Here is a 20,190-nt window from a genome sequence, read left to right as displayed (position 1 = left end):
GCACATTCTGTGGAAAGAAATACCTTGCCCTGTTTCGTGTCGAATAGGGCTCCCAGGTACTCCAAGGACTGGGTAGGGACGAGATGACTCTTGTTGAGATTGACGACCCATCCCAGGGTCTGTAACAGCTGGAGGACTCTGGTCACCACCTGATGACACCGACCCTCGGACTTGGCCCGGATCAACCAATCGTCCAAGTAGGGGTGTACCAGGAACCCCTCCCGTCGAAGCTGGGCTGCCACCACTACCATCACCTTCGTAAACGTGCGAGGAGCCGTGGCAAGTCCGAAGGGGAGAGCCCGGAATTGACAGTGCCTGCCCAAGACGCAAAACCTGAGGAACCACTGGAAGGATGGCTGGATGCCGACATGGAGGTACGCCTCTGTGAGATCCAAGGAGGCCAGGAATTCGCCTGGATGTACCGAGGCAATCACTGACCGAATCGTTTCCATCTTGAAGTGTGGAACGCGCAGGCATTTGTTTACCCCCTTCAGATCCAAGAGTGGCCGGGACGTGCCGTCCTTCTTTGGCACGATGAAGTAAATGGAATAACGACCTTTGCCTTGCTGACTGGGAGGTACGGGGGAGATTGCTCCCAAGGTTTCCAGACGCCGGAGGGTACTTTGCACTGCCGCCGCTTTCTTTGGACACTTGCAGGGCGACACCAGGAATTTGTCTGCTGGAGTCCGTGCAAAATCTAACGCGTAGCCGTGCCTTATGACGTTGAGGACCCACTGGTCGGATGTTATTCTGGCCCATTCCTCGAAAAACAAGGTCAACCTCGCCCCTATATTTGGAACGAAGGCCTGTGGTTGACGCAAGGAATGGGCCAGCCGCATCTCATTGAGAAGCTTTGGACCCCGTACCGGATGGGGTTCCCCCCTGTCTACCGTAACGCTTCCCCCGAAAGGACTGCGGCCACGAGGAGGCCCGGGAGGAAGTCGATCGGTAAAAGAAGGACCAGCAGACCTCTGGGGACGTGATCTCTTGTTACCTCGGAAACGGGACCTACCAGTAAAGGAGGACCGAGTTCTAGACCTGTCTTCCGACAGCTTAAAGGCCCTATTCTCTCCAAGGGAAAGCATCAAATCATCCAACTCCTTACCGAACAGCAACTTTCCCTTGAAGGGCAGCGCTCCAAGGTGAGCCTTGGAGGATCCATCCACCGCCCAATTGCGAAGCCAAAGCAGGCGGCGTGCCGAGACGGCAGAGACCATGGACCTAGCCGAAGTACGCAGTAGATCGTAGAGAGCATCTGCACTATATGCTATGGCCGCCTCCAGTCGATCTGCCTGCTTGGCCTCTTCTTCAGAGATCTGCATTCGCCTGGAGAACTTGGGCCCAGCGTAAACTAGCCCGCATGGCGTAGTTACTACAGATGGCGGCCCGAACCCCCAACGCTGAAACTTCAAAAATCTTCTTTAGCTGCACCTCCAGCTTCCTGTCCTGTATGTCTCTAAGGGCCGTGGCTCCTGTGACCGGGATCATCGACCGCTTCGTTACTGCCGACACCGCCGCATCCACCTTCGGAAGCCGTAGAAATTCCAGCGCGTCCTCTGGCAGTGGGTAGAGCTTATCCATGGCCTTGGTCACCTTCAGACCCAATTCAGGTGTATTCCATTCCCGAAACAAGATGTCCGACGACGAGAAATGGAATGGGAAGGCCACTGCTGGACCAGTGAGACCCAAGAGGACTGGGTCCATGTTGGCTCCCGGGCGCGAAACTATCGGCGGGGCCTCTACTCCGAGCTCGTGGAGGATAGCTGGGATAAGCGGGGACAGTTCATCTCTGTGGAAAAGCCGGACCACCTTAGGGTCATCTCCATCACCGGCTTGCGATGGTTTGCCCGGACCGGTCTGGGCAGAACTGTCCCCTAACGCCCCATCGGCCCCCCCCCAGGGGCTCGCCGGGCAGATCCACCTCATCCTGCGAGGTGGAGTCAGTATCCGTATCTTGAGGAACACCCCTCGGTGGCCGCTTCCCTGTTGAAGGAGCCGGGGAGAAATCCGGGCCTTCCTGGGTTTTTCTCTTCCTTGAGCCAGGTTTACTAGTGTCCATGCTTTCCCCCTTGTGCATGCGGCCCTTGTACTTCAGAACCTTGCGCAGCAAAAGTGCAAAATTGGAAGAAAGAGAGGATCCCGAGTCCGAGGAGTCAGCACCCGCACTGGCCTCTATCGGGGACTCAGCTCCCTCGGGGCGACCCCCCCCCCCCCGAAGGCCTTTGTTGCGGCGATAGCGCAGGAGGCATGCCGCTATCCCCGGCAGCCTCCCGCGCGATTTCGCGGGCTGACCCCAAAATGGCCGCCACTCCCGCGCTGAGCGGGAAGGGGTCAGCCGGCAAGACAGGAGCCGCAGGAGCGCGAGGCGGCGAACGTGCCGATCAGGATCGGCCCCCCCCCGGACGGTCCCTCCCCGCCCAGGACGCAGGCGGAGCAAATCCCTTCCCGGGAAAGCCGCATGCGCGGCAAACTGTTCCCCACGGCATCCACGCGGTTGCGGCGAACCAGCAAGCAAGAATTAAAAGAGGAATAAAAAATTAAAATTCAAACAACTCCCCTCCCCGAGCGGAACGAATCCCCCCCCCCCCCCCCCCGGCATAGAAACGGAGAGCCGGCACAAAGAAACTGAGTTAAAGTTTTTTTTTTTTTAATTCTTCTCAAACCTGTCGCTGTCCTCGGTCCTGGGGCTCCTGCTCCTGTAGGGGGTGAGTGAACCGGGCTCCCCGGTGTCACCCCCAACGCTGCTGCCCGTGGGAGGCCGGGTCCTCGACCCTCAGTAGCGGCCTCAACCAGGGGGGGGATGGTCCCCTCAGAACCTTCCAACCCCCCTGGGAGGCAGGACAGACAGCTTCCTCTAAAACTTCCTTCTGCTTACTTTACCCGTCAAACCTCTTTTTTTTTTTTTAAGAAACTACACCAACCAACAAAAGAACCAACCCTTTCTAACTAACAGTACTCAGGGCAGGCAGAGGCTGTGACTGCACCTGCACCATCTACTGGAGACAGTAAGACTGAGGGGCTGTGCCAGGCACATTGGCATATATGGCTGAGTCCGACAGATCTTGCTCTGTCTCCATCTACTGGTGCGGAGTCACAATCCAGGTGTCCTGGACTGATCCTGGTACGTACAGGGAATTTTGCTTCTCTTAAGTAATCTTTCCAAAGAGCAGCACCTAAGTGCTTTTTCTAAAATTCACAGTTGTCTCCACAGCAGTATCAGCACAGAAAGTGAGGCAGGAGACAGAGGATGAAATTGGACTCAGGTTTTCTACTATATGACATTAACAGTAAACCATGAGGGCATTCACAGAATACATTTTATATACAAATCCATGAAAAACTTTTCTATTAAAAAAAACACATCTTTCACATTTTATACTTACATCATCATATGAAAAATTAACAAAGCCCTGTTGCATGTTATCTCTTCGCCTTACGACATCTTTGGAGAAAAGAAAGCAGAATTACAGCTATTCAAGGCTACACAATATTTACTAATGTATTCTATTCAAATTACCAAATACATTTTTATTATACTTTTAAACCTAAATTTTCTATGGTTAAGCAGTTCAAGATTTTGAGAAAAGAAAACTTAGCATCCACATGTCTTTAAAATGAAATATAAGTAATAAAGAAAATTTAGCCTACCCACCCCCAACTCCATGAATCACCACTTAGATAACTAGAATATCTAAACAGTTTGAAGATAAAGTGTAAATACAGTTTTATTTCTGAACTTTATAACCCAATTGTTAGTACACTCAGTTTTTCAAAATTGTATTAAATATATTTTTCAACTGGAATCACAAGGAATATGATTAACCTTAGACAACCCATTTATTCATTTATGCGGTCTTGAAAACTCATGGACTACAACATTTTTTTTGTTCATGTAATGAAAGATATCAACCTACTGAAATTCTACTTTTCTTTGGATCTGTAATATGCATTTATTGTGCCAAATAATTTAGGAAGAAAACTTTTCTTTCAGACCCCCTTCACCTAGCTCTCTCCATCCACCCAATTTATCATTCATATATGCTACTACATTGTTGGTACATGCCTATTCTTAGCTCAGTTTCTCCTAAAGAGAGAGGATGCTTAGATATGGTCTTTATCATTCCTGCATAAGATTCATTCAAAAGAGCAAAAGATGCAAAATTGCATCACTGAAAAAGCAAATGTTGCTTACCTATAACAGGTGTTCTCACAGGACAAGCAGGATGATAGTCCTCACATATGGGTGAGTACCAAGCTGAGGATGTCCGAGCATGCACCAAATGTACCCAAAGGCGTGCAACAGGCACAACAACTGGTGTGGAATTTGGTAGAGGGCAACCTGAAACCCACCGGGCAGGCGGAAGGGTGTTGGCACGTCACATTGTAAACAGGTTATGAAGGACAGACTGGCCGAAGATGGAATCTTGACTTCCGGCTTTGTCCAAGCAATAGTGGGCTGCAAAGGTGTGGAGAGAACTCCAGGTGGCAGCGCTGCAGATGTCAGGAAGCGGCACCGATCGGAGGTGTGCTACTGAAGTCGTCATGGCCCTTACAGAGAGTGCTTTAACACTGTCTTGAAATGGAAAGTCCGCTTGCTGGTAGCAAAAAGATATGCAGTCCGCCAACCAGGAAGAGAGAGTCTGCTTACCCATAAGCTGTCCTAATTTGTTAGGATGGAAAGTGCCTTCCCTGTGGGCAGCTGTACGGTCTAGGCTGAACGCTAGAACCCGTTTACAGTCAAGGGTATGCAGAGCCTGCTCTCCTGGATTGGAATGAGGCCTGGGAAAAAAGGTAGGTAGTATGATGGATTGATTTAGATGAAAATCCGAAACTACCTTGGGTAAGAATTTAGGGTGAGTGTGGAGTACTGCCGGTCCTGTAGAAATTTAGTGTAAGGTGGATAGGTAACTAGGGCGGATAGGTAACTAACTCTGCAAGCTGAAGTGATTGCCAAAAGGAAAATCACTTTCCATGTGAGATATCAAAGTTCACAAGAGTGAAGAGGCTCGAATGGTTGTTTCATGAGCTGACCCAAAACCAGGTTAAGGTCCCAAGAAGGGGCCGGAGGATGTAGTGGAGGCTTGAGGTGAAGCAAGCCCTTCAAAAAATGTGTTACAAGGAGTTGTATTGATATAGGAACATCCCCGACACCTTTATGGAAGGCAGCTACCTAACTGACATGCATTCTGATGGAAGAAGTCTTTAGTCCTGACTCTGATAAATGCCAGAGATAGTCCAAAAACCTCGTGATTGGACAGGAAAAGGGGTCAAGGGACTGAGAAGAGCACCATGACATGAACCTTTTCCATTTGTAAGAGTAAGCCTTTCTCGTGGAAGGCTTCTGTGAAGCAATCAAGACACAGGAAACTGTTTCAGAAAGGTTAAGTTGCTGAAGGATTAACCTTTCAACATCCATACAGTCAGGGATAAGGCCTGAAGGAAGCACCCGTCGTTTTGAGCGGGTCCTTTCCTAAGGGAATGTGCCTGCGAATGGAGAGATCCTGCAGTATTGGAAAACTCACTTGGTGTGGCCAGTGAGGTGTTATCAGGATCATGATTCCCTTGTCATGACGTAACTTCATGAGAGAGTCTTTCAGAGAAGAGGAAGTGGAGGGAATGCATAAAGTAGACTGGTTGCCCACGAGAGGGACAATGAGTCTCTGCTTTGCGGTTTTGAGGAGACGCAGAGGTCTGAGGATATCCCCACTGTCAGAAGATGGAGTTCGCTACGGAGGGGTTGAGAGACCACTCGTGCAGTTGAAAGATGTGACTCAGTTTGTCTGCCAACACATTGTCCACTCCCGGCAACCAGGTGGCCCTAAGGTACATCGAATGGGAGAGAGCTTCCGCCCATATGGAGGGCTGCTGAAGGGTCGCATGATGGATTTGGGCCACCACGCCCTTGACCTTATCTCCAAAGAGATTCCCTCTTGTATATGGCATATCTGCGAGGCGCTCGCACACCTCTGGTCTGAAATCTAAGGACCACAGCCTCAGTCATCAACCGAACAAAATCTGCGAAGAGGCTCTCACCAGTCCACAAAAGGACAGGCTTTACAAAAAAAAGACTGAAGGGGACCGCGTGTGGATGCAAGGTATAATGCATGCCTGAGCACGCTCAATGAGGCTCAGTCAAAGTTCTAGAAACTTTGACATAAGTTTTCCATGCCAGGTTCCATCATGTGTGAGGACTGCCATTTTGCTTGTCTATGGAGAAAAAAATGCTCAAGATATATACCAGTATAAATCATAATACCTTATGACAATTAGAATACAAAATTAGAGTTTTTTTTGTACTTAATGTATAAACCATTTAACTATATAACAAAGATAAGAGTATGTATAGATACCTGTCAATGCCCGTAGCTTTACACAGCAAGCTACATAATCATCAAAAAAGATTTTGCCAGACTTGCTGTAACGTTTTACTATCGTATTTAATGTCTGAGGACTTAACCTATAACCTAAAAAAAATAAAAAAAAGAACAAACATTATAATGTTCAACAACTTACAAATGTTCTTGTGGATAAATTACTATTTTTTTTTATCTTACTTATGGTGGACAGCAGCTAATACCATTGGAAAAGAAATTCTGTGTATTAAATTCTGTTCAAGCTATGTGAAACAACTTCCACGTGCTTCCCAGTTACACAATTTTAAGCCATATTTTCAGAAGTATTCGGTTCTAACAAAAAAACAGACCTTAGAGAATCTGGCGTTAATGGGGGGGGCGGGCCTGCGAAAGCCGGCAGCCATCGCACCACTGCAGTGCACTGGCTGCCAGCTTTCGCACTGCGAAACTGGCGGCGATAAGGGTCCTTACCTTTCGCCATCAGCGATGTCTTCACAGCTTTGGCCCCGGTGCCGCCCTGACTCCGGTATCACACGCGAAAAGTCCCTTTTCGCGTGCGATCCCTATAGAGAATGACCCCCTTTAGTGTATATAAGTGTGCTCTAATGTACTCAGTTGCTAGGAAACAAAGTTTACCAAACTAATTAGTTTTTTCTCCGTTTTGAAAAGGGAATTTATGTTTTTACTTAAGGGACATTTAATGCTGCCAGTTTGGCCATGGTCTAAACAGTCTTGGGTCCTAGTGCAGCCAAATAGAGCATTAACTCCCCTCTCCCACCCCAGCTCCATATTACACAGTTCTTAGCCAAAGACTAAGATGTGACACATTTTTCTCCCCTAGGGAGGTTCAGTTAAACTTGGCCAAGAAGGGACTGTCCTCAGCTGACTTCAACCTTACATTTGACCTTAGCCAAAAAGGTAAAGAAGCGGGAAGCTCATTTTAATTATTCAAAGTATACATTATAGAAAAGAGAAGCAGGAATGTTCTTTTCTTAATCTTCCTGCTTTGGCAATGGTTATATCATATCACTAACGAGTTTGGGTGGGTGTTAACATGCCCACAGATGCATATTTTGTTTAAAATCTCTGACTTATAAGACAATAAAAATAAATGTCGCTTATAATATAAAAGCATAAGCTCTCAAAGCATCATGCCTTATCCAAGTTTAAGGTACTACTGAAATGTATTTCAGGAACTTCTTTTTAATAAATATATTTAACAAAGAGGTACTAAGAATCCTTTAATTCACAGCAAATGGGCATACAAATCATTTAAGATTAGCAGACAATTCTTAGATAATATTGCTAAGTCTCCCAATGGATAATGTCCCACTAAATATAGAATATAGCAAATGTTGCTTACCTGTAACAGGTGTTCTCACAGGACAGCAAGATGTTAGTCCTCACATATGGGTGACATCACAGGATGGAGCCCAATCACAGAACACTTTTGTCAAAGTTTCTAGAACTTTGACTGGCACCTACTGGGCATGCCCAGCATGGCACTAAACCTGCAGTCAGCAGGGGTCCCCCTTCAGTCTTGTTTAAAGCTACAGGAAGTGCCGAAAAATAAAAGAAAACGTAACAAACCCAACACTGCGGGGTGGCGGGCGGGTTTCGTGAGGACTAACATCTTGCTGTCCTGTGAGAACACCTGTTACAGGTAAGCAACATTTGCTTTCTCACAGGATAAGCAGGATGGTAGTCCTCACATAAGGGTAAGTACCGAGCTGAGGATGTCCGAGAAATGCACCAAATATAACCAGGATGTGCAACAGGCACAAGGACTGGGGTGGAATTTGGTAGAGGGCATCCTGAACCCTAACGGGGCAGGTGGAAGGGTGTTGGTACTTCAAGTTGTAAAAAGGTTGTGCAAGACTGACTGGCCAAAGATGGAATCTTGTCTTCTGGCCTTGTCTAAGAAATAATGGGCTGTAAAGGTATGGAGAGAACTCCAGGTAGCAGCCCTGCAAATGTCAGGAAGCGGCACAGAGCATAGGTGTGCTACTGAAGTCGCCATGGCCCTCACAGAATGTGCTTTAACATAGTCTTAAAGTGGAATGCCTGCTTGCTGATAAGAAAAGGATATGCAATCCGCTAACCAGGAGGAGAGAGTCTTCTTACCCACAGGCTGCTCCAATTTGATGGAATGGAAAGAGACAAACAATTGAGTGATTTTCCTGTGGGCAGCTGTACGGTCTAGATAGAACGCTAGAGCCCATTTTCAGTCAAGGGTATGCAGAGTCTGTTCTCCTGGATTGAAGTGGGGCCTGGGAACAAAGGTAGGTAGTATAATGGATTGATTAATGTGAAACTCCGATACTACCTTAGGTAAAAACTTAGGGTGAGCTGCCCAGTCCAGCAGAAGTTTAGTGTAAGGCGGATAGGTAACTAGGGCCAGTAACTCACTAACTCTGCGAGCAGACGTTATTGCCAAAAGAAAAATCACTTTCCATGTGAGAAAGCGAAGATCACATAATTGGAGAATGATGGTTTCATGAGCCGACCTAAAACCAGATTAAGGTCCCAAGAAGGGGCCAGAGGACGCAGTGGAGGCTTGAGGTGAAGCAAGCCTTTCAGAAAACATGTCACGAGGGGTTGTACTAAAATAGGAACGTCCCCGACACCTTTATGGAAGGCGGCTACCGCACTGACATGCATTCTGATGGAGGAAGTTTTTAGACCTGACTGACAAGTGCCATAGATAGTCTAGACAAGGGATTGAGAAGAACACCATGACTCAAACCTGTTCCATTTGTAGAGTTAAGACTTTCTCGTGGAAGGCTTCCGTGAAGCAATCAGGACATGGGAAACTGGCTCCGAAAGGTTAAGTGGCTGAAGAATTAACCTTTCAACATCCAGGCCATCATGGACAAAGCTTGAAGATTGGGGTGGCGTAGGCATCCGTCGTTCTGAGTGATCAGAAGTGGGTCCTTTCCCAAGGGAATGTGCCTGCGAATGGAGAGATCCTGAAGTATTGGAAACCACACTTGGCGAGGCCAGTGAGGTGCTATCAGGATCATGCATCCCTTGCCCTGACGTAACTTCACGAGAGACTTTGATAGAAGTGGAAGTGGAGGGAATGCATATAGGAGACCGGTTGCCCATGAGAAGGAAAACACATCTCTTGGATGAGAGTGTTGGCTGCGAGTGAGAGCAAAAGTTCTCTACTTTGCGGTTTTGAGGTGATGCAAAGAGGTCCATGCAAGGATAACCCCAACATTGGAATATTGAGTCCGCTACTGTGGGGTTGAGGGACCACTCGTGCGGATGGAAAGCACGACTTAGGTTATCCAACACATTGTCCACTCCCGGCAAGTAGGTGGCCCTGAGGTACATCGAGTGGGAGAGGGCCTCCGCCCATATCTGTGTAGCTTCCTGACACAGTAGGTAGGAGCCCGTCCCTCCCTGTTTGTTGATGTACCACATGGCCACCTGGTTGTCCGTCTGAATCAGGATGAAATGATTGGAAAGGTGATCCTGAAACACCCTGAGAGCATATCTGATTGCTCGCAGCTCCAGGAAATGTATTTGGTGGTTGACAGCATCCATTCCCCTACGTCTAAGGCTCTCTCTACTGAGATAGTCCGCTACGTGAGCTCCCCACCCGAGGTTGGAAGCGTCAGTGGTGAGAATGATTTGAGGATTCAGAACCTTGAAGGGCAATCCCTGGAGGAGATTGGTCTGACTTTTCCACCAGGCGAGAGACAGACGGAGTGAGTCAGTTACGTGGACAATGGTAGACAGGGACTGAATAGCTTGAGTCCATTGAGACCTCAGAGTCCAGTGCATGAGCCTCATGGCCAAGCGGGCCATTGGTGTGACATGGACTGAGGACGCCATATGTCCCATAAGGACGAGAAATTGGCATGCAGTTACAGCATGTTGAGACTGCAGTTGGTGAGCAAGAGACACGATGTTCAGTTCTCGTTGTCGAGGCAGGAAAGCCTTTGCCTGTAAGGTGTCCAAGTCTGCCCCAATGAACGATAAGGTTAGAGATGGGACTAAGTAGGATTTGTAGTAATTGACAAGAAACCCTAACGAAATTAGAGTGTGTAAGGTTAGATTGAGGGACGACAGAACAGCTTGCTGAGTGGGAGCCCTGATTAACCAGTCATCCAGATAGGGGTAGACTTGAACACCTTGTGTCCTGAGGAATGCTGCGACGACTACGAGGTATTCTGTAAAGACTCGTGGAGCAGACGCTAGGCCGAATGGGAGCACTCGGTATTGATAGTGCTTGAGGCTTACTAGGAATCTCAGGTATTTGCGATGGGTTGCACTTATCACAATATGGGTGTATGTGTCCTGGAGGTCCAGAGAGCAGAGCCAGTCTTCCTCTTTGTAGAAGCGAGCCCAAGGTGACCATCTTGGAACTTTTCTCGCTGGAGGTACTTGTTGAGGGCCCATAGATCTAGAATAGGACAGACACCTCCCGATTTTTTGGGGATTAGGAAGTACCGGGAATAGAAACAGAGGCCTTGCTGAGAGCATGGAACGGGTTCTATTGCTCTTGACTGGAGAAGGAGGGAGACCTCTTGATCCAGAAGAATGGAGTGGTCTGACGTTCTCCACGTCTGCAGAGGTGGGGAGTCCGGTGGCAGGGCGAGAAAGTTCAGATGGTAACCCTAAGCAATACCCATTGGTCGGATGTGATTGAGTGCCACATGTTGTGGAAGTGGCACAATCGACCTCCCACTGGTATGTGCGACAGAGGAATCTGGCTGCTGCTCTCCAAGTGGAAGTCAAAAACCTGAAGCAGGCTCCAACTGGGGAGCTGCTGGTGGTTTTTGTTTTCTGCTTTGGTGAGACTGAGGTTTCTGATAAGGTCTCATAGCATGGGATCTGGCTGGTGGTGGGTACGACTTTCTTGGACGGTAGAACGACAGAGTCCTTTCTAAAGGGCTGCTTTGAGGCGAAGTCGGAAGGCATCGAAGAGAGCTGTTTTAGGGTCTCATGATGGTCTTAATTCAGCCACCATCCGTTGGATCTGTTTGAACAGATCAACTCCTACACAAGGCAGGTTGGACAACCGGGTCTTGCACTTCTGGGCGAAGGTCAGAAGACTTGAGCCAGGCCCATCGTCTCGCCAAAATAGCAGCTGCAGATACTCTAGTAGAGGTGTCAAAAATGTCATAGATGTTCTGATCTCATGCTTGCCTGCTTCAAACCCTTTGCTTACAAGGATTTGTAGTTGGTCTTGGAATTGCTGAGGCAGGGAGTCTGAGAAGTCCTGTATCTGCTTAAAGATTACAATGTTCTATTGGGTCATATAAAGCCGATAGGCAGCAATTCCGGAGATGAGCATGGCCCCTTGGAATACTCTGCGTCCAATGTTGTCTAGGAATTTTTGTTCCTTACCAGGAGGGGTAGACGGGTAAGGTTTTGACCTTTTAGCCCTCTTTTGTGCAGACTCTACCATGACCAAGTGGTGATCAAGCTGTGACTTCTGAAAACCTGGGGCTGACTGTACTAAATAAGTAGTGTCAGCTTTCCTGTATCCTGGAGCAATTGTTCCTGGATTTTCCCAGTTCTTTTTTAGGAGATCAAGAAGGACCTGATGGATGGGAATAGAGGTTATTACCTTGGAGGCATCCAGGAATTGGAGCAACTCCATCATCTGGTGCCTATCATCCTGTTCCGTCTGCAATTGAAAAGGAAAGCCATTTCCTTCACAAAATTTATAAATGAGAGGTCCTCTGGAGGAGAACGCTTTCTACACTCAGTGGGTGAAGGTGGAGAAGGTAAGTCATCAGTGTCTGATGAGGTATCATCTCCCCAGGTATCATAAAGATCAACACCCTTTCCTCTAGGAAGTAGAGGGGGACAGGGTGGTTGGATACCTGAAGGTCCTGGTCTAGGCTCCGAAGGAATCTGAGGAATCGATGATGGCATCGAAGGCACCGGTATAGGCAGAGAGGATTCTATGGATGGCTCGGTGGCGCCGATGGACGTATCGGCACCGATGGTTGGATTGGTGGCGAGGGACGTATCGGCATCGATGGCTGAGGCATAACTCCGGATGGAGGAATGCGGAACAGTGTTTCTCCTCCCAATGATGCTGTCAGTGGGGAGGGCATCTGAGCAATCGGAAACCAGGGATCCATCGGTGGAAAGGCAGCCATTAGGGCTTCCATCCTGGATAGCAGTGGTGCCAGCACTGCTGGAATCGGGTCTATGATCGGTTCCACAATCTGTGGAACCTGAAGACGTTGCATCGCCTTGTCGATGGTCTCCTGGACCATCCGGTCCAGTTCTTCTCGGAGACCTGGAGCAAGCAGCCACGGCTCAGGAACAGAAGAAGAAGGCAGAGGCATAGCCGGAGGGACCACCGTTAAAGGCGGAGTTGCAGCTCCCGATCCCCGATCGGGTGAGGGTCGCCTCGGAGACCCGGTCGGTCGCAGGAATGGTCGGTGCCCTTCCTGGACGGGGCTTCTTCGACAGCAGCTCGGACGATGGCGAAGTCGATGATTTCGCTCCCTCGATGGTCTGAGTTTCACAGTGTCGATGGCAATGTGTCTCCCTGCGATCCCCTCGATCCTGAGGGGGAGTAGAGGGTGTTGATGGCAGAGAAGACGTCGATGCCGGTCGGTCACTGGTCGGTGGTCGATGCTGGCGCGAAGTCGACGGTGCCGGTTCAGACGATGTCGATGCAATGGACTGAGTCGGGGTTTGAGCACGGAAGAGAAGTTCCATCTTCTCCATTCTGGCCTTGCGACCCTTCGGTGTCATTAGGGCACATTTGGTGCAGGTCAAGACATCGTGCTCACGTCCTAAACACATTACACAGATTTTATGGGGGTCTGTGATAGACATGGTGTGGGTACAGTCCGGGCACCGACGAAACCCCGACGCCATGGAAAAAATGTAGCCGCGGTAGGGTCGACGGCCAGTAGGCCGCAAAGGCCAAACTAGACGGTAATCGACGGGAAACTGGTAAAAGCTTACCGGAGTAGCGCGGACTGAAAAAGGTAGAGGGACCCCTGTGGGGCAATTTAACTTTTAGTAATTCCGTGAGGAAAATTCCTGTCAGGAATCAATGCAGAGCTCCTTTACCGCGAGGCTACTGCTGCGCGGAAAAAAGAAGACTGAAGGGGGACCCCTGCTGGCTGCAGGGTTAGTGCCATGCTGGGCATGCCCAGAAGGGGCCAGTCAAAGTTCTGGAAACTTTGACAAAAGTGTTCCGTGATTGGGCTCCATTCTGTGATGTCACCCATATGTGAGGACTACCATCCTGCTTGTCCTGTGAGAAATATCTTTTCAAAAAATGTTATACTTCTGTGGAATTTGTGATCCATGAAACTGAAATCTTGAAAATGGAAATGGTAAAAAGTTTTCACCTTTGAAGAAGTAAGGGCTTTGAAACAGCCATGTTCTGGTGGTCCATGGGAGATTTTCTTTTTTTGGCTACTGACAATTTTAAATGGCTAAAATATTTTTCATCATACTAAAACACTGCTATAAATACAACACAACACACTTTGATTCCAGGCTTAGATGTTTTAAATGCAATATGCAAAGTCTTAAATGTTCTTACCCATTGCAGAAATGGCTTGACTCAATTCATGAGGTTCCACTGTCCCACTTCTGTCTTGATCAAACATTATGAAATTTTGCTTCCAAGCACTAAGAACTGCCCAGAGTTCTTTGAACTCATTAAATCCCATTTTTCCAGTACAATCTCTCTGATGTAGTGTGGTTAAAAATAAATAATTAAATTGTTGAACAAAGCATTAAACTAGCATATCCAAAATTATTCAGAACAAGGGACACTGTTCATTCTTACAATGGCTCTCCAGTTCAGAGCCAATTTTAGATTGGGGCACGCAGGGCTACTGCCTGGGGCTTCAGAACAAAAGGGGTCTAGGGTTCCCTTGTCAAATCAGAGCAATGTTGCTAAGTAGAGCGTCAGGGTACCTGATACAGGCTGGGTCCACTCAGTGTCTGCGCTGGGCCCCTTTGGATCTAATGCCAACCCTGTTCTAGATATGCTGTATCTAGACTTTGTAACATTAGAAGACGCATACTTTTGGGGAGAGAACATAACCTAATTGTTGGAGTAATGAGCTGAGAACCAGGAAGCTAAGGTTTAAATCCTGCTTCTCCCACTGGCATTTCCTGTAACCTTACCTTGGGAGAGCTGTTGCCAGAGATACCCATTTAGATTATACATTTGTGACAGATTTTATTGTGCTTTTAAAAATATTATGTAAGTGCTAAAATAAGGAATTGCTTTCCACGTAACAGATAGCTGAAAACAAAAATATAAATAATTATGTTCTGTCCTTCAGATATCTATTCCTGTGCATAGCTTTTGCACAATTTAAGGCCACTCAAATTAAAATTCTACTTCTAAAGCTACTTCTAGGCTATAACAGAGTATTTGATAAAGCCAAAAATAGTTCATTTCATGATCTAATATACAGTGGTCATGCAGACTAAGAAAGCTGCCTCACTCACTGCAAGATGCTACAGTCAGGTTAGAGAGATTTCAGATATATTATGTAGATTAATAATCTGTAAATGTTCACCAAGTGGAAAAACAAATGGTTTGCTGTTGAAGGATACATCCAACATGGCTACCATAATTCTGCAGGTTTCCAAACTGAATGCTGAAAGAAAAATATTGGAAAAAAAGTTAAAATTTCCAATGTTTTTTGGATTAAAGTAAGGATATATTTTTAGATCACAGAAAGAACGAAAGTTGGGCAATGAAATTTTCACTGCAACTAATGACAGAAAAAATATATCGATAACCATAAATATCCTCCAACATGTAAAATTTCCAAGTATTTAGAAATTATCAACTGTAGTGCCCTGTGCTATTGTGCAGGGAAGCTGTGTACAACTCTCTCTCTCACCCCTGAACCATCTGGAGTGCTGCAAAAGTAACACACAGCTTCTGGAAACTGAAAGTGTGATATGTACCCATGCAGGAAGATACCTGCTGACTAACTTGAGGAAAGGCAACAATTCCAAAGGAACCCCTAGTCCTGAATTGGGGGGGGGGGCTGGGGGGGGTGGTCACAATCTGGCTAGAGGTTCTCAGAGCCCTGGAAGGTGCAGTTCTCAGCGGGTGAAGTGATGGGAGGGAAAGGAAATACAAATGAGGAAAAACTGTCTGCCTCGGTTCGATGATCCAAGGTGAGAGAGAAGCTGAACCTAGGTTGCAGAAGAGAGTCTTCAAAACTAGAATGAAAAAAAGAAAGAAAAAAAAGCCACACACAATGAGCATGCATAAAGTTACTAAACTCTTTCTGTAACTGGAGCGTCATCTCCCTCTACTGGCAGATGTTTGATCGCCATGCAACCGAAGTAAATCCTGAAGTCTGTAAGTTTATATAACTGTCAGATGTTTTCATACATTTGTAAGATCACTGCTAAAAAAAAAAAAAAAAAAAAAAATTCCATACATTTCACATCTATCAATTATTGTTTTAACACACATGATCCATAAACACAACTAGAACAATGTAAAGAAAAATGTTTACCTAGATTTGGACAAAAATGAAAAAACCCTCAGATTTTACAGTTACAAACTAGCTAGCCTTGGTTAACCTTCTACATCAGCAGTTTGGTGCTTGATGTACTTTAGAAAACCTCATAGGTAAGCTGATTTATAACTAAATCAATGTTTCAGTACTATACTATGCCAACAAGGGTAGATGTGAAAATGCAAAGTTTGCCTCTTTCAAACCAAATAAATTATATTTAGTACAGTGCCACCAAATAAAGACATGTTCATTTTAATTGCTGCAGAAGCAGGCGCTATGTATATGAGTAACAGATTATAAAACCACTACCAAACATACTAGAAAATGATAACTAGGGAAGAATGGAAGGTGTAAAAACTACAGGACCAAAAGTTACAAGATATAGTCAAGGAGATTCAATCTATTTACAGTGCCTTGCAAAAATATCTTTACACCATTGTACATTTTTCACATTGTCTAAAAAAAAAAAAAAAATACAAGCAAGTAATCAGGCAAAGGTGGATATCAAAGTCTCACATAAATATCAGGCCATATAAAAAGTGAGGAAAATTGTCACATGTCCAGTCAATAAAGATGTATACCGATGCCACTTGTCTTTATACCAGTTCAATTTTATTGTATTCCAAAGTAATAATTTCATTATTATAGTTACATCATATTTAATGAAGTTATTAATTTGGAATACAATAAAATTGAACAAGCTGCATCGGTATACATCTTTATTGCCTGGACATATGACAATTTTCCTCACTTTTTATATGGTCAAAAAACCCCAAAAAGTACATTAAAATAGGAGTTTCACTGATCTACGCAATCTACTCTATACTTTCATCATCAGAAATATTCCAAAATTAAGAAAAAATACTAGGAGTCTTGATTGCTTAAGTTTTCACACCCCTTTGAAGGGGTCTGAAGACTACAACTTGACAAAGGCCAACCTGAAACTCCTGCCAAACAGGACTTCATGTACCAGAATTCCCTGCTTCATGACGGGTTTACTTACAGTCTGCAATACAGCTGTAATTAGGACATTGAGAAACTCTCTGTCAGCACATTGCACATTTTAATTTTTTTGGCTTCGCTGTTCTTATTCTCTGATAAGCTTTCACTGCTGTAACCTAGATTAGAACAATGGATGTATTATGTGACGGGCTGTATTGCTGCAGACTCGCAAATTCCTTTCCAGAACTGCAAGTCCCAGCAGCCTCTCCTGCAGAACATGGGAGAAGTTTCACGAAAGTTCCAGGGTGTCTAGGGAGGGGGTCAGTAGCCCCTTCAGCCGGAATATGCTTGCTCAGCAATGCTTAGAACGCATGTGTAAAAGATAAGAACTGTAAAGTGCATAAGAGTCTGCTCCTGAAGGGGAGGGGCATGCAGTTGTACTAAGCCCTTGTCTTAGCTGCATCTTGCTGGCAATAAAAGTCTATCTTTACGGATCAGTTGTCTGGACCTCCTTACTGACTAAAAGAGACCTTGACTCAATATTTTATGGAATCCCCTTCTGTAGCAACAGCAGTGATGAGACATTTAAGATAACTGTCTACCAACTTTACATAGCAAGTTGGTGCAGCTTTTGCCCATTCTTCTTGGCAGAAGAGTTCAAGCTCTTTCAAGTTGAATGAGGCTTGTCTGTGGCCAAGTCTTGCCACAGATCATCTATTGAATTTAAGTCCAGGCTTTGAGGACATTCACTTTCTTCTTGCTGAGCACACCATCATTGCTTTTGCTTTGAGCTTAGGATCATCATTCTGCTGAAAGGTGAAATTTCTCCCCAGTCTTAGGTCTATACCAGAATGGAACAGGTTTTCATCTAGGATCTGCTTGTATTTTGTACCATCCATCTTTTCCTTAACCGTCACAAGCCTCTCCATCCCCACTGCTGCAAAGCATCCCCACAACAATGTGGCCACCACAATGCTTTATATTATAAGGATGATGTTAGCAAGGTGATGCACTGTGTTTGTTTTATGCCACACAACACTTAAGACTTGAGAGCAAAAGGTTCCACTTTGGTTTCATCAGACCACAAAACTTTCTTCCATATGCAAAGTGTTCCCTAAATGTTTCTTTGCAAACGCTATACAACACCTCATATGGCTTTTCTTCAGACTTCCTTCTTGCCAAACTCCCATAACTGAACAGTCAAATGGCATAACTGAACAGTCAACATGTTCCTCAGGCTTAGCCAGAGATGTCTGTAGTTCTTTTTAAGTAATCATAAGCCTCAAAGTGACCTTCCACAACAGTTTCCTTTTCCCATGGTTACAGACTCTGGAGGGATGGCCTGAGAGCAGCAGTGTCTTAGGGATGCCAAACTTTTTCCACTTTACAATGATAGACTTGGGACTGCCCCATGGAATATTCAAATATACTGAAATTTTTATATAGTTTTCTCTCACTCTGTACTTTTGAACAACATTATCCTGGAGTTCTTTTGGCAGCTCCTTGGCAGCATGTTTTGACTGTTTGAAATTTAATGTATACAAACAGCTTGAATTTGCATCCAGGAGAATTTGAATTAGCTTGACTATGGTGTCTGGACAAGTTAGATTATACTTAAACTTACTAAGTTTAAAGCAATATTTTTTTAACTGGATCTAATCTGGGTTTGTTCTGATAGAATGTGAAGATTTATGCAATGAAGGTGTTTTGTTTTTTTATTCTTTAATTATTTTTGGAATATATTTCTATAACTGTTCTCACACAATGAAAGGAAAAATTACTACTTACCTGATAATTTCCTTTCCTCTAATAAGAGTAGACCAAGCCCCACCAGTGGGTTATGCACCTCTATTAGCAAATGAAGACAGAGTAAGAAGCTTTCATCACAGATTTATTGTTCCGACCCAACATCAGCCCGCCAGTATTCTGATTAAACTTGAACATTATCATTAACAATCAACCACTCATGCTTCCAACCCATGGGAAACATTTAAGCTCAGCCAAAAGTAATAACATTCACTAAACCAAGGGGGCTGCATAAGCCACGTACCAGTCTTCTGCGAATAGCAGGAACAACATTCTGCATGCAATGTCCATCCCAAAAAAAGAAACCAGAGTTAAACATTGGCAGCTGATGGTGGGTCAAGATTGGCATGCCCTCAGAGGAAAGGAAATTATCAGGTAAGTAGTAATTTCTCCTGCCTCTGCATTCAGGAAGGCCAATCCTCACCAGCAGGATGTACCAGAGCTACTCCAGAAAAGGGCGAGAGGCTGCAGGCAGTCCAGTCAACACCACCTGTGCAGTATCCTCCCTAACCTGAACATCCAAGCGGTAATGCTTAGAAAAGGTGTGCAAGGATGACTGCAGACGCTCGACAATTCGACAGGTGACAACAAACTTGCGCCCACGATACCGCCTATGCCCTTGTCAAATGTGGTCTAATCTGTTTTGACAAAGGGATATCAGCAATTACATAGGCGGCTGTAACAACTTCCTTAACCCAACGGGCTATAGTTGCCTGTGTCATTGGTGCCCCATATTTGATTGCCTGTTTGTACTCCATGGTGGCAGAAGACATCTGGACAGATTTGGTAAATTCCAAGTACTGCAGCAAATGTTGCTCGACGTTCAAGGAATGCAAAAAATGATACTCCTTTCCATCCTAGTCCCTATTCAAGGTGGGCAGGGAAATGGACTGAATCAAATGAAACTCCAAACTACTTTTGTTAAAAATGAAGGCACAGTCTGAAGCTGTACCACTCCTGGAGTCATATGCAGAAAAGGACTCATAGCAAGAAGGGCCTGCAGTTTGTAAACCTGACGTGCTGAACAGATTGCCCGAAGAAAAACTGTCTTCAAGCTAAGCAGCTGGAAGGAAAGACCTCGCAGCAGCTGAAAAGGTCTGACCTGCCAAACTTCCAGGACCAGGTTAAGGTCCCAGAAAGGCACTGGAAGCCACAAAGGATAAAGATAATTGAGACATCAGGATGGGAAGATAAAAGGACCACCAATGACTCGCCCCCTATAACTCCCTCCAAACTGCTCTTCAAAAGTGGGACTCATGCCTGACCTCCATCAGCCAGCTACTCACTGACATGCAACTTGCCATTAACCCATAAAAAACTGAACTCCTCATCATCTCTAACAAACATTCCTCTCCCTCCATTCCCATTGCATACTCCGCCATGCCCTTCCCCTCCCACACCCGTAACCTTGGTGTCCTTATTGACAACCAGCTCTCTCTTAAACCCTTCATTAAATCTATCCTTGCTGACTGCTATTTTAAACTCCAAACTATCAAAAAACTCCGGCCTCTCTTATTCTTCACTGACTTTCGCACAGTACTACAGACTATTATCTTTTCCAAAATAGACTATCGTAATGCACTCCTCCTTGGTCT

General features: G+C 45.7%; 1 protein-coding gene across 3 annotated transcripts in view; it reads right to left on the bottom strand.

Annotated features, from left to right (window-relative positions):
* Positions 1-20,190, bottom strand: part of GCA (grancalcin) — a 176,026-nt gene that overhangs the window by 35,142 nt on the left and 120,694 nt on the right. For all 3 annotated transcript variants that reach the window (XM_029605616.1, XM_029605614.1, XM_029605613.1), the window contains exons 4-7: positions 14,922-14,965; positions 13,891-14,038; positions 6,351-6,464; positions 3,384-3,442 (exon numbers count right to left, since the gene is read on the bottom strand). In XM_029605616.1, the coding sequence (XP_029461476.1) occupies positions 3,384-3,442; positions 6,351-6,464; positions 13,891-14,038; positions 14,922-14,965 (365 nt within the window). The remainder of the gene's footprint in view (positions 1-3,383; positions 3,443-6,350; positions 6,465-13,890; positions 14,039-14,921; positions 14,966-20,190) is intronic.

Source organism: Rhinatrema bivittatum, chromosome 6, assembly GCF_901001135.1.
Source record: "Rhinatrema bivittatum chromosome 6, aRhiBiv1.1, whole genome shotgun sequence".
Lineage (NCBI taxonomy): Eukaryota > Metazoa > Chordata > Amphibia > Gymnophiona > Rhinatrematidae > Rhinatrema > Rhinatrema bivittatum.
The sequence above is the reverse complement of the archived record's forward strand: the minus strand, read 5'-3'. Positions and strand labels throughout refer to the sequence as shown.